The sequence below is a fragment of the Talpa europaea genome (assembly GCF_964194135.1).
Source record: "Talpa europaea genome assembly, chromosome: 2".
Taxonomy (NCBI): domain Eukaryota; kingdom Metazoa; phylum Chordata; class Mammalia; order Eulipotyphla; family Talpidae; genus Talpa; species Talpa europaea.
Genome location: NC_140068.1, coordinates 125,251,418 through 125,265,406, shown reverse-complemented (window position 1 = coordinate 125,265,406; position 13,989 = coordinate 125,251,418). Strand labels below are relative to the sequence as shown.

At 50.5% G+C, this 13,989-nt stretch overlaps 1 protein-coding gene across 1 annotated transcript in view; it reads right to left on the bottom strand.

Annotated features, from left to right (window-relative positions):
* LOC311188313 (class I histocompatibility antigen, Gogo-OKO alpha chain-like) overlaps positions 1–5,519 on the bottom strand; it is a gene marked incomplete at both ends in the record, with an annotated part of 197,602 nt that extends 192,083 nt beyond the window's left edge. Inside the window, 2 exons of the mRNA XM_084259435.1 lie at positions 1,050–1,172; positions 5,515–5,519. Of these exons, the coding sequence (XP_084115561.1) occupies positions 1,050–1,172; positions 5,515–5,519 (128 nt within the window). The remainder of the gene's footprint in view (positions 1–1,049; positions 1,173–5,514) is intronic.
* Between the last annotated feature and the right edge of the window lie 8,470 nt (positions 5,520–13,989).

Here is a 13,989-nt window from a genome sequence, read left to right as displayed (position 1 = left end):
TCTCAGGACTTGGGGCTCCAGCAGTCCCTCATGCTGCACGTGGCACGTGTATCTCTGCTCCTCTCCAGAAGGCACCACCACAGTCGCCCACTTCTGGAAGGTTCCATCTCCCCCAGGCCTGGTCTCCACCAGCTCCATCTCCTGGGTCAGGTCCTCCCCATCTTGCTGCCAGGTCAGGGTGATGTCCACTGGGTAGAAGCCCAGGGCCCAGCACCTCAGGGTGACCTCATCCTCAGAGGTGGGGTGGTGAGTCACATATGTCCTTGGGGGATCTGAGGTGGTAAATCAGAAAAGTCATTTTGTGTTTCCTCCATGGACACTGAAGAATCCTCATGAGAGCATCCTCACAATGGACAAGACAACTGGTGTGGCAGGAAGAAGCATAAACTGTAAAAAACAGGCTAATCTGGGGAATCTGTGCGATTCTCCTATTCCTAAGAAAGTTCTGGAATGAGGAGGAAAGCCCAGGGTAGGATGAAGCAGAGGGAGTGGAACACAGACTTTTTATTCCTGACCTGGGTGGAAGGTGAATGACACAGAAAAGCAGGAATCACATAACTGACAATGTTCTCAGACCAGAAACAAGACTGAGAGAGAAACTCGTGGTTCTCAAACAGGCCCCTGGTCAAAAGGACCCGGTGACGTGTGATGTCAGGGACTGTCTGTCTTTCTCAGGAGAGACGGGATCCCTTCACTGTCCTTCAGGAGAAGCCCGAGTCTCTGGGAGTCTCTCTAGTGCAGAACATGAACCCCAGGGGAGCCCCCCTCTCGGGACTAGAGAGAGGACTCATTTTCCGCAGTGACTCCAGGCAGGGGGGGACCGGGAGGCCTCCAGGCCCCTCTTACCCGTGCGCTGCAGAGTCTCCTTCCCGGACTCCAGGCATGTGCGCAGCCACCTCAAGCACCTGCCCTCCGCATAGTTCCTGAATTTCTCTGCCTCACCCCGGGCCTCCCACTCGCGCCGGGTGATCTGAGCGGCCGTGTCCGCAGTGGTCCAGGAGCGCAGGGTCTAGTTCAGGGCCAGGTAATCAGCGCTGTCTTAGGCGAACTGATCATACCCCCGGAGGAGGCGCCCGTCGGGCCCCATATTGCAGCCAAACATGTTCTGGAAGGTGTGAGAGCCTGTCCCGGCCCTGTCACCCTGGGATCTCCCTGCCCACGCCCCCTCCCGCCTGGAATAAACTAAACAGAATGAAACGGGGTGACAGTCCCGCGGGCTGTTCCCGGGCAGGTTGCAGAGAAGCCTGGAGGGGGAGACCCTGGGCGACCCCCGTCCGTGGGGATGGGGGTGCTGACCCGGCCCGGCCCCGCGCCAGCTCACCGGTCTCGCTCTGGTTGTAGAGGCCGTGCAGGGCGTCCAGGTGCGCTCGGAACCAAGGTATGCGGTCCCTTAGGATCCGCGTCCTCCCGTCCTGCTCCTCCTGCTCCTCCTGCTCCACCTGCCCCGCCCAGGGCGCCCGCGGCTCCGCACTCTGGCCCGGAGAGTCGCTGTCGAACCGCCCGAACTGCGTGTCGTCCACGTAGCCCACGGCCATGAAGCGGGGCTCCCCGAGGCCGGGCCGGGTCATCGCGGTGTAGAAAGTCCTCAGGGAGTGGGGGCCTGGGGGCGGGAGGGGAGACCCGGCCTGTTCTTCTCCCCTTTGGGGGCTCGAGTCCCAGGGGGCGCCCACGAGACAGAAAGTGGATGAAAGATGAATGAGAGTGAGAAGCGGCTGCGGGACGAAAATGGCCGGGACTCGGGGGGCCAGAGGAGGCTGGGGTCTCGGGGGACGGAAAGGGGCCAGGACGGGGCGGGGCCGAGGTGGGGGGACAACTAGGGCGGCGGCGAGGTCGCGCCTTTCCCACGCCCGCCCGCGCCCTCGCTCCCGCCTCTGGGAGCGCCCTGTCCCCTCCCGACCCGCACTCACCCGCCCGGGTCTCCCTCGGGGCCGTGGCCACCGCGAGCAGGAGCAGGAGGGCTGCGCCCCCATCCCCCAGGACGCGCCTCCACCCGGGCTGGGGAGACGGAGTCCCGGCGGGCGGGCGAGGGCTTTGGAACGGGAGCCGCGGGGCTGCTGATTGGCTGCTCTGGAGACCTCCAGGCAATGGGGAGTGAGCCCTGGGGTGAGTCACCAGTATCCAGGCAGGAGGACCCGCCCAGGCTGTGAGCCCAGAAGCGGAACCGAGGGGAGAGGGCGAATCCCCAGCAGTCACCTTCCAGCCCAGCACCCCGCGCTGGGGACTGAGACCCAGACAGCCACACCCTGAGACTGGGACTTTGCCGCCCCCTCCTCTCCTGCTCCGAGACCTTTGTCACACCGTGTCCCTGAGTCCAGGCCCAGGGACTGGGTCCGCAAGTCTCAAACATTTTTCTTTCAGAAACTCTGTTCAGTCTCACAAATTATTACGGATCCCATGTATAATTTTGTTACGTGGGTTACAGCTTTAAATATTTACTTTACTAGAATAAAACCTTTTTAAAAGATGTTATTGCTTCTTTACTTTAGAATATAAATAACCTGGGGCCTCCCTGGTGGCGCAAGGGGTTAAGCATCAGCACTGTGAAGTGACCTGTAGCTGCAGCAGCACAAGTTGGCCAGGGAGCAACTCACATGGCACCACAGACCTCTCCTGCCTCACCTGCTGCTCCCCTCAGCAGTGGATTTCTGTAGATCTGCCTGTTCTGCTCCCCACTCTCTGTCTTTGGTGAATCCACTCACCTGCCACACCTCTGGCCTGTACTCCAGTTCTTGTGTGCATAAATAAATAAATCTTTTTAAAAAAGAATACTAATAACCTATGATATGCTAATGATGGAGTTTTTGAGTCAGTGGGTTTGGAGTGAGGGATCCTTGGGGTCACTCTGGGAAAGATGTCACCAGGGCTCCCATTTCAGCGGTACGTGGAGAGTTCCCCAGGCAAGTTTCTTCACGAGACAGAGACAATAGTTATATTTAAAGGGAAGGTTTTTTTCGGGGAAAAGGATGTCCTAAAGCTAATTCCATACAGGCTTTGTGGACTCCACCCCCACCCCAGGCCAAAGCCAAAGACACTGGGAACTCCAAATCCCATCACTACCCAAGGGAAGGTGGCTGGGACCTGAGGGTGGGGTTAAGCAGCCAGGTTTGGTATAAAACCAGACACGTGGGCTTTGGTGGGGGGCTCTTTTTTTGGCTCTCCGCCAGCTGGCAGCGCTTGGCCAGCTCTGAGAGTGCCTTTGTGTTTCCAGGTTGGCGAATAGGGTAGGACGCATTAAAGACTTTATTTCCCTATTTTCTCCCTGAGTTGTACATTTCCTCATTTCCCTTTCCCTTTTATTAACCTTTTGTGTGTGCCTGTAGTGGAGTACAAATAAGTCCCTTTTATGCGCGCAGGTGAGAACCCACAGCCAGGCAACCCATTTTTATATCGGGGCTGCTCAGGTTTATTAGGGAAAGGTTTATTAGGGAAAGGGACAGAAGAGTAAAGGATATTTGCATAGACACAGGTGGGCAGGAAGAGCTGCCCAGAAAGGGACAGGTTTGCTGAGAGAGGCCTGCAGGGTTGCAAGTGGGCGGCCTTGAGGAGAGCTGCCTCCACTGAGGGAGGTCAATGAAGAGAAGTGCAGGCATGATACAGGTCATGGGCAGGCAGGAGGCTGCTGCCCTGCGGAGGAGAGAGTTGGTGAAAAGAGGCACCTGCATAGTCACAGGTGGACAGAGGGAGTGCTACCCCAGCCTGTGCAGAGACCGCACTAATACAGTCTTCTGTTGGGGAGGGGCCACTCCTTGTGAGCCTTTGGGTTAGTTGCTGACTATGGATAACTGTGCAGAATCTGAAAGCGACCAGAGATTCCACCATGGGCTCAATCTCCATATCTTTACCCTTGGGCCTGTGCTCTAGACAGCAGTCTGATACCTGCTTGGATTTTCTGTTTTGTAATCTAGGCTTTGGTGCCTACGGATCTTGGTTTCTAGATCTGTGTCAGTGGCTGTGTTAATCCCTTCTACCCCCTGCTCCTGTGTGAGCCAGATTTCTGGTCTTGGGGAACCTCCTTTCCAGTCTTTTTCTATTGCTGTTCTCCATCATTTACTAACTTGACAACTTCCAGTACTATTTTTACTATTGGGATTTGTGGTGCAAAATAAAGTGAAAAAAAAATTTTAAATAATTTGATTCCAGGGACCTCCCTGGTGGCGCAAGAACCTATGAGGTAATCAGAAGCCTCTGCAGCCTCAATCTGCTCTGGATTCCCAGGCTATCCAGGGAGCAACCCACATGGCATAGCAGACCTCTCCTGACTAGCCCACTGCTACCCTCAGCAGTGTCCTTTGGTCAATCTGCCTGTTCTGTTCCCCACTCTGTGTCTGGTGAATCCTCTCACCCCCCACACCTCTGGTCTGTTCTCCAGCTCTTGTATGCATAAATAAATAAATCTTTTAAAAAAATAAATAATTTGATTCCAGTGTAATGAATACTGAAGAGCTTTATGAAAGGTTTGGCCTGGTAAAGAAAAGGAGAGCCAGGCTAAACTTTCTCAAAGGAAGGGAAAATTTATTGCGCCCCGGGCGGACTTCACGGACCTATGGTGGGGGTCAGTGAAGCCTGGTGGGCTGTTCCCAGGTGGGCTGCCTGGTGGGTTTTTGCATTTGGCCTCCTGCATGGACCTTGACTTTATAACTTAGTGGAACAATATATTACTTTAAAAAAAAAAAATCACACATTAGCACAACACCCAACCAATATGCAAGAGAGTGATGAGAAAATATATTATTGAGCAAATGAATATAAAGATTCCAGCAGAATTTCCAGTCTAGGTGCAATTGTAACAGAGTGGTGCCCAGGAAAATGTTCCCTCGCCCCACCCAAAGGAGGGTGGAGCTAAAGAGAAGAGAAGAACCTGGAGAGGAGACAGAAGAAGAAATGAAGCAGGATGGAGCCAGAAGGAGACATGGAGGAGGCACATGGAACAGAGAGACACGTGAAGAAACTGCGTTTGCCTTTTGGTCCTGAAACAGACGTGGTTGAGAGACCCATGGGGAGGAGAGCAATGTTAGCTTTTATCTTGATTTTGATTTTGCTCTTTTCCCTCCAGACTTGTCTGGTTATTTCTGATCCTTTTCTGTGGGTCCCCACTAAAAGATGCTTTAGATTTGTGGCAGGCTTTTGGGCCTCGCTCTGGGCCAATCCCATTCGGGTGGTCTTTTACCCATGAGGGGACGGGTAACTTTGGGTGCTGGATTTAGAAACTATATTCTTTGTCTTTCTATATAGTTTACTAATTGTATTCAATTTCCTTTCCATTACAGTCTTAAATGTTTTGTCTTGATATGGCCGATGACAGAACCTATTTAGAGCAGGCAGGTTTGCGGGGCCTGGGGTGCTCCTCTCCCTGCCCTGTTACACAATGAACACTCCCATGCAGGCATAATTAACAAGTTTGCTTACTCACAGCTCTTTCCCTTCTAAGATGCATGGCCAGGGCCTGAGCACTCTTATCTACAACGTTGGGCAGTAAACCAGCTGGCCTGTCTCTTAAAGGGCATCCTCAAATACCTCATCTTGCCCCCTTTGCCTGGCGCCCCTTGTCTGGGGACTTTGCAGCAAATGGTTGTGCCTGCTTGTAGGGTAAAGAAAATATCAAGCTTTTCTGCCCTTCCGCCATCAGGATAGATGATGGATCCTTGTCCTCAATGCATGCCTGATGGCGGGCACCTGGAATAGGGTGTGGGCATAGGTAGATGGGATTCAGCTGAGCTAAGACTGTGCTTTTAAGGGCAGCGTCACGGGGATGCCAGCAGCAGCAGTAGAAGCCGAAGCCGAAACCGAAAGAGAAGCCGAGATCACCAGAGAGCCCAGATAGAGTGAGGATTTGCTGGGGGCTGGGAGGCCTGCCAGCGTCCCGCCCCCCCAACACCCCTGCCTGCCATATGCCTGGTGAACCCCAATAAAAGACCTGCATAAAACCCACTGAGGACTCTGACTCCTCCTTTACCCGGTCTGCATGGGATCAGAAAACCTGCACTGTATCCAGTCCTGACCCTGCACTGCTGAAAACGATGCTATTGATGGAGGACAGGAATGAAAAAAACTGAAGAAAGGAAGCACCACAAGACCAGAAACCTGGCTGTAGGATAAATGGTTTTCAGGCTTTTCTGCCCTTCCACCATCAGGATTGCCTTGCCTGATGGGGCACCTGCAGTTGTTACATTGTTGCAAGCTGTCTGGTTTACTTCTGTGGGCGTGGGAGGGGTATTGAGATAGGCTCCAGAGAAGCAGAAGCAGGAGAGCAGCAGAAGAGAAAAGGGGAGAAAGTAGCCAGAGAAGCCCAAAGTGAAGACTTGCCAGGGGCTAGGAGGCCTGCAGGCTTTCTGGCCCCCTGGCACCCCTGCCTACCCTGTACCTGTTTGCCACACTACATGTAAAGCTCAATAAAAGCCTAATAAAACCAATGCGGGCTCCAGGACTCTCCTTTACCCCATCTGCCGAATCATAAATAACCTGCTCGGTGGCCATCCTGGTCCTACACTGGCTCTCACAAGGATGGGGGTAGAAGAGATTAGCATAACCATCAACACAGTTGTGGAAACTAGGATCCTTCTGCACAGACTACACAGTTGTGAAAACTAAGATCCTTTGGCTCCAAAGCCTAGATTACAAAGCATAACATCCAAGCAGGTATCCCAGGGTGCATCCAAAGAAAGATATGGAGATTGAGCCCATTGTGGAATTTCAGGTCTTTTTCAGATTCTGCAAAGTTATCCCAAATCAGCCACTAACCCTAAAGCTTACAAGGAGTGGCCCCTCCCAACAGAAAAGGACTATATCAGTGCAGTCTGCACAAGCTTGGGGCAGCGCTCCCTCTGCCCACCTGTGACAGATACCTCTCTCCGCAGGGCAGCAGCCTCCCTGCTGCCATGACCTGTACCTGCCAAGGCTTCTCCTCACTGACTTCCCTCAGTGGAGGCAGCTCTCCTCAAGGCCGCTCGCCTGCAACCACGCAGGCCTCTCTCAGCAAACCTGTCCCTTTCGGAGCAGCTCTTCCTGCCCACCTGTGTCTATGTAAGTGTCTTACTCTTCTGTCTCTTGCCCTAATAAACCTTCCCTTTAAATATAACTAGTGTCTCTGTCCCGTGGAGAAACTCGCCTGGAGAATTCTCCATGTGTCGCTGAAATAGGAGCTCTGGTGAAACCTTTCCCAGAGTGACCCCAAGGACCCCACATTCTAAACCCACAGACCACAAAAACCACATCACTATCAATGTAAGAGATATGGACACAGTTGTGTATAAAAGGAACCCTTGGTCTTTATTTTTTGTTTTGTTTTGTTGATTTTTTTAAAATAAATTTTATTTTTATATTCCCCATACAATTGGAACCCCCTTATTTTGACCCCAATCCCTCCCCTCCCCGCCCCCCAACCCCCATAGAGTGTCTCTGGTTCATAGTTGTTTGTTGATTTTGATTTTCACTTTCTTATAGTTATTCATTTTCCTGGTCCCTTATTTAAGTTTTCTAGATTCCTGCTATGAGTGAGACCATCCGGTATTTTTCTTTTTCTTTCTTGCTTATTTCGCTGAGCATGATCCCTTCCAGCGCCATCCATGTTGCTGCAAATTGCATGTGTTTATCTTTTTTAAATGCTGAGTAATATTCCATGGTGTATATGTACCACACCTTCTTGATCTCTGAAGAGTAAATGCAAATGGCCAACAGGCATATGAAAAAATGTTGAACATCACTTGTCATCAGGGAAATGCAAATCAAAACTACCATGAGATACCATCTTACACCAGTGAGAATGGCACGTATTAAAAAAACTAGCAACAACAAATATTGGCGAGGGTGTGGAGAAAAAGGAACTCTCCTGCACTGCTGGTGGGAGTGCAAACTGGTCCAACCACTATGGAGAGCTGTGTGGAGATTTCTGGACCTACTAAACATAGAGCTTCCATAGGATCCAGCAATTCCACTCCTAGGTATTTACACAAAGGACACAGAAACATCAATTCCAAAGAGCACCTGCACCCCTATGTTTATAGCAGCACTGTTTACAATAGCTAAGCTTTGGAAACAAACCAAATGCACTTGGTCTTTAAACCGGTGCTCAAACCTTATGGGGCTACCCAGGTCTGGGACCTCATACATGAATAATAAAGCTTCTGACCTCACCATTCCTGAAGTACCGATTGTTCTTCCTCTGCCTGGATAAAAGGCCAGAATTTATTTCTACAAGAACACTATGGAAATGTAACAGAATAAGAAATATTCAATGATACTGTTTCAGGTTTCACTTTGCAATTAACCTTGGAGAAAATACCAAAACACCACCTGTATAGTTTTAATGTAGTATCAAAGTGGAATATTTCAAATTGTCTGAAAACACTACTTCAACATATTTGTGTAAGGCAGTGTCTGCATAGTTATAGTAAGGCAGTGTGTATTTTTTCATAGACTTCAACCAGAACAACAGACCAAATGGAGAAGAAAATATGAAAATGCAAAGGTCTTCTAATGAGACAGACAAGAAAGACAATTGCAAAAATATAAAATGCAAAAGATCCACTCTTCTCATTGCCCCGATTATTTTCAGAAATATTATTTCTGTTAAGAACACTTTCTGTTAACATGCATTGGGTTATACATATTATTCGAAATGAAATAGTTACATGATTAAACACAGCTTTATTCCTAGGGTGGTAAATAGGGGTAGTAATACCTCATAAACAAAAGTATACTTGGCGTCCTCACTTATCTGTAAGACTTTATGCAGATTCTGAAAGGAAAATGACTGAGAAGCGCTGGCTGACCCAGTCCTTGGGCCTGGAATCGGGGAGACAGTGTGACAAAGCTCTGGGTGAGGAGAGGAGGGGCAGAGCAAATCCCCAGGGCCCTAGTCTGGTTCTCATAGTTCCAGGCCCCAGGGCTGTGTCTAGGGCAGGAAGGTTACTGTTGGGGATACCCCACTGCCCCCTTAGCCTCCCTTCTGTCTCCACCACCTGTGCTGGACCCTGGACACTTGTGACTCCCCCCCAGTTCTCAGTCCCCAGTGCCTGGAGGTTCCCAGAGAAGCCAATCAGCATGGCCCCCAGTTAAGTCTCTGTCCACCAGCCTAGAGTCAGAAGCTCCCCAGACCCCAGCAGTGCTGGTCATGGGGCCCCCAACCTCCTCCTGCTGCTTCTCTCCAGGGCTGTGTCCCAGGCCCAGGCTGGTGAGTGCAGGATGGGGAGAGAAAAGGCTTCTCTGGTGGAGGCTGTTGCCTTAGGCCCCTCTGTCCCCCCACGGTTCCTCTCAGTCCTAGTGCCTTTCTGTCCCTCCCACACTAGCTCCCTCTTCTGTCCCCCTGAGTCCCACTCCTTCTCCACCTGATGCCCCTTTTCAAGCTCTGGAGGCTCCTCCTTCCCTGAACACTATCTCCCCTCATGCCCCATCTTCCTGGGACTCAGGACCCAGGGAGATGGGTCAGCCTGGCTTTCACCCCTTCCTGCCTCCAGGCTCCCACTATCTAAGGCTTTTCGAAACCAAGATCTCCCAGGGCCTCCGGTGGCACAGTGGTTGAGCGTCGCACTGCAAAGCTGTCCGCAGGCTCTGCAGCACTGGTTCAATTCTACGCTGCCAGGGAGAAGCCCACATGGCACAGCAGACCTCTCCTGTCTCGCCCACTGCTCCCCTCAGTAGTGTCTTCGGTCCGTCTGCCTGTTCTGCTCCCTACTCTGTCCCTGGTGAATCCTCTCACCCTCCCACGCTTCTGACCTGTACCACCAAGACCTCCCAGCCCAGCCTCAAGGAGCCCCAGCACATCGCCGTGGGCTACATGGACGACACACACAGTTCAGGCGGTTTGACAGCGACTCTCCAGGTCACAGTGTGGAGGTGCTGGAGCCCAGGGTAGAGCAGATGGGACAGGAGGATCTGGACAATGATACAGAACCAAAGACAATAGGCACAGAGGTTCAAAGCTGCCCTACATGGCTCCTGGAGGACCTGCGCAGCTACTACAATCAGAGCTAGGATGGTGAACAATATTTGCCCAGGGCAGGTCACAGATCCCATTCCACAGTGATTTCGAGAGGCTATGGCACCTGCCATAGTGGAGGAGGAAGTTTGGGCAAAGCACAAAATGAACAACCTGGAGGGCAGGTGCGTGGAGTGACTCCCAAGACTCCTGCAGATGGGGAAGGAGGTGCTGCAGCTCAGAAGTAAGAGGTGCTGAGGAGTCTTTCATCTCCCTGAGGCTTACACCCCTCAGGGAAAACGGAATCATGGTCAGAAAAGCGCCCCCTTCTGGTCAGAGAAGGAGCTGTCTGTCACATTTCAAAACTGTAGTAGAGACTGGTCCAGCGGCTCCTATTTTTTCTGAGGGACAGTTAAGGAATCCAGTTTCTCCTGAGAAAGAGGGGAGACCACCCCCTGAAATCACCCTGCATAGGATCCTTTTCACTGGCAGTCTTCTTAGGAACAATGAGTTTCTCCCTCAAGATCTTGATATTTAGTCAGAGAGCATTTTTGGAGATCTCACTCCTGCCTGTCTGTGTCATTACCCTCCACCCAAGTCAGCAACAAAATGCTTAGAGACCTGCATCCTACCCCAGGCTCTCACCTACTCTCCCGGACTCCCAGACCAGGCTGGTTTCTGGGGTTTGTGCTTCCTTCTTCCAAGCATATTGTCCTGTCCATTCTGAGGATCGTCATGAAGCTGCTTCAGTGTCCATGGAGAAAATATAAACCATAAAATTTCCGATTCTTCCCACTCAGACCCCCAAAGGGCACATGTGGCCCACAACCCCATCTCTGAGCATGAGGTCACCCCGAGGTGCTGGGCCCTGGGCTTTTACCCTGTGGACATCAGCCTGAACTGGCAGAGAAATGGGGAAGATCTGATGCAGGACATGGATTGGGTGGACACCAGGCCTGCAGGTGATGGAAGCTTCCAGAAGTGGTTGGCTGTGGTGGTGCCTTCTAGAGAGGAGCAGAGAGACACATACTATGTGCAGCATGAGGGGCTGCTGGAGCCCCTTATCTTGAGATGGGGTAAGGAGGGGGACTTGGGCACAGGGCCTCTTCTCAAGGGAATCAGGAGCCCTTCTGAGAACTTCAAAAGCATCATTGCTGACCTGGTTCTCCTTGGAGCTGTGCTCACTGGAGCTGCAGTGGCTGCAGCTGTGATCTGGAGGAAGAAGCGCTCAGGTAGGGAAGGGGCTGGGGGGATCTTGTCCACTGAGGGCTTTCAAGTCCGAGGGAGAACTTGCCCTGCCTGGTTAATGGGAAGTACCATCCATACACATGTTGCCCAGAAGGCATTTGGTCCAGTCCCTGCACTTCCTTTTTTCATTTTTCCCAGTCCTGACCTGGGTCTTTAGTCACAGTATTCCAGGATTAGAAGATTCCTTTAGGACTGCACGGGCTGACTCCTCCCTTGTCTCACATGATGATTCATCCCACAGGAGGACAAAGAGGAAGCTACACTCAGGCTGCAGGTAAGTGTGGGTCAGGGGTTTGATCCCTGAGGCCCTGGGGATAGTGCTGATGAAGCCATTCAGTTTCCATTCATGATGGTGATTTTCATGTCTTCAGATCTTAAGGCCACGTATTAGTGGCTCAGCTCACTATACAGACATTCACCTCTTCTTTTGACTTCAGCTGTGAACAATAATTTACATTGTGGGGTAGAATTGGAGGCTCATTCCTCCTTTGAAGGAAAGAGACCACAGTTATGGAAGAAGGTGACAGAAGAAAAGCACAGCAGCAAGCAGGAAATGGTTGTGAAAAATGAGAAATTAGGGCCTCCCTGATGGTGCAGAAGGTTGAGCGCAGCACTGTGTAGCTGTCTGCAGCCTCTGCAGTGCCGGTTCGATCCTCGCCAGCCACAGAGCAACCCACATGGCATGGCAGACTTCTCCTGTCTCGCCCGCTGTGCCCCTCAGCAGTGTATTTCGTCAGTCTGCCTGTTCTGTTCCCTGCTCTGGCTCTGGTGAATCTTCTCACCTCCCATGCATCTGGCCTGTGCCCCGGTTCTTCTGTGCATGAATAAATCTTTCAAAAAAAGAGAGAGAGAAATTATTCAATGCTGACTTTACAAAGACTGAGCACATTATTTTTTCTTTAAAGATTTATTTATTTATACAAGAAATAGGGTATAGGCCAGAGGTGCGGGAAGGTGAGAGAATTCACCAGAGACAGAGTGGGGAGCAGAACAAACAGACGGACTGAAAGCACTGCTGAGGGGAGCAGCAGGTGAGACAGGGGTCTGCCATGCCATGTCAATAACTCTCTGGTGGGCCAGGAATTGAACCTGCGCTGCATAGGCTGTGGACAGCTTCGTAGCACTGTGCACAACCTGCTGCACCACCGGGGACACCCTGAGCACATTATTGCTCCATTATTAAATATTTTTAATGAGGGGAAATAATCTATATCCAGCCAGGAGACATAGCAATGACAGCATTTGAAACTCCACATTGAGGGCACTGCTGACAGATAGATGATGGTCATGGTGAGAGACCAAGAGAAACCAACCTCATGGGTAAACACCAGGGTTTGACCTAAGAGGTCACTGTGTCTTCCTAGCCAGTGAATCCATAACTTATATAGTCTCATCAATAATTTTTACAAAGTTGGAGAGATAGTAAATTATTGAGGGAGCCAGGTAATATACCTTTGCTTTAACTCCCAAAATTCATTAAGGAAAACTCATTGTGCTTAATAGCACCAAGGCTCAGCACCATGACAAGGGAACATAAGTACAGGATTCAGGTGGTGTCTGGTGTCAGGAGTGAGCTCCGTCTTCCTGCTGGTCTGGCAATGACCACTTGTAGTACTTTGTTCACGGGAAGCCTCAGTATGACAGCAGGTCTGATGGAATTTAGTAGTGACTGTGCAAGTGACCCACTTCCTAGCAGGTGTGATGACACTGTCAACTCCTGACACACAGGAAGCTTCTTCTTTGGGGACATTGTGAAATGCATTTTACTGATGAATAGATAAACTGGAATTTCTTTATTTTTTAAGATTTATTTATTTATGTATACAAGAACTGGGGTACAGGCCAGAAGCGGGGGAGTGAGAGGATTCACCAGAAACAGAGTGGGGAACAGAACAGGCAGATTGACTGAAGTACACTGCTGAGGGGAGCAGCAGGCAAGTCAGGAGAGGTCCGCTGCACCATGCGGGTAGCTCCCTGGCTGGCCAGGGATCGAAGTCTTGCTGCAGTGGCTGAGGATAGCATCATAGGTTGTGTCTTAACCCCTTGCACCACCAGGGAGGCCCTACACTGGAATTTCTAAAAAATATCTATACTACCATGATTCAATCCAGATGTGGGGATATTTAACTAAAGATTTTATGGCTTTTAATTTAAAACCATCATGAAATAATTGTAAAATAGTGTGCATCTAAATGTATTTGGAAAGGGAACATTGATGGCCAAGTAGTATATTTGGCTGCTGGATTTCTAGCTAAACTGATACATTGTGCTTTTGCTTTTTTCAAAGTGAAAAACCTATACTTTTCCTAAAAAGAAATAACTGCCAAATATTTATTCTTGTCACTGAAGACTGGTTTTTCTCTGAGTAAGATGTGGGATTACCAGACCTTTCTGGGCAGAGATTGACATGGTGCAACTTCTTTTTGGAAGCCTCCGTCTGGCTGCTGTGCAGAATCAAGAGGAGAAGGTGATAGGTGGGAAGATAAATGTGGGAAACTAGCACAGGTTCTAAGATGGAAAATTTGGTAGCTTTATGGGGTATGATGAGGAAAGTAACACAGTGTTTGGATCTGGATATATTTAGGGATGGACTTTACAGCATTTCCTAATGTAACATCTGGGTTGTGAGAAAGATGGGTCAGGATGCCACCCAACATCTCAGACTGTGAAGTAGAGATGTGGAGCCCTCGGTGACACGAGCAGGCTTCAGAAGTAGCACATTTGTGGAAATGGCATCCGAGGTGTTCATTAGGAGAGTTGAAGCTGAGGGTTACTGAAAATACAGTGATGGTGGCAAAGGTCAGACAAGCCTGGAGCACAGGTGAAAT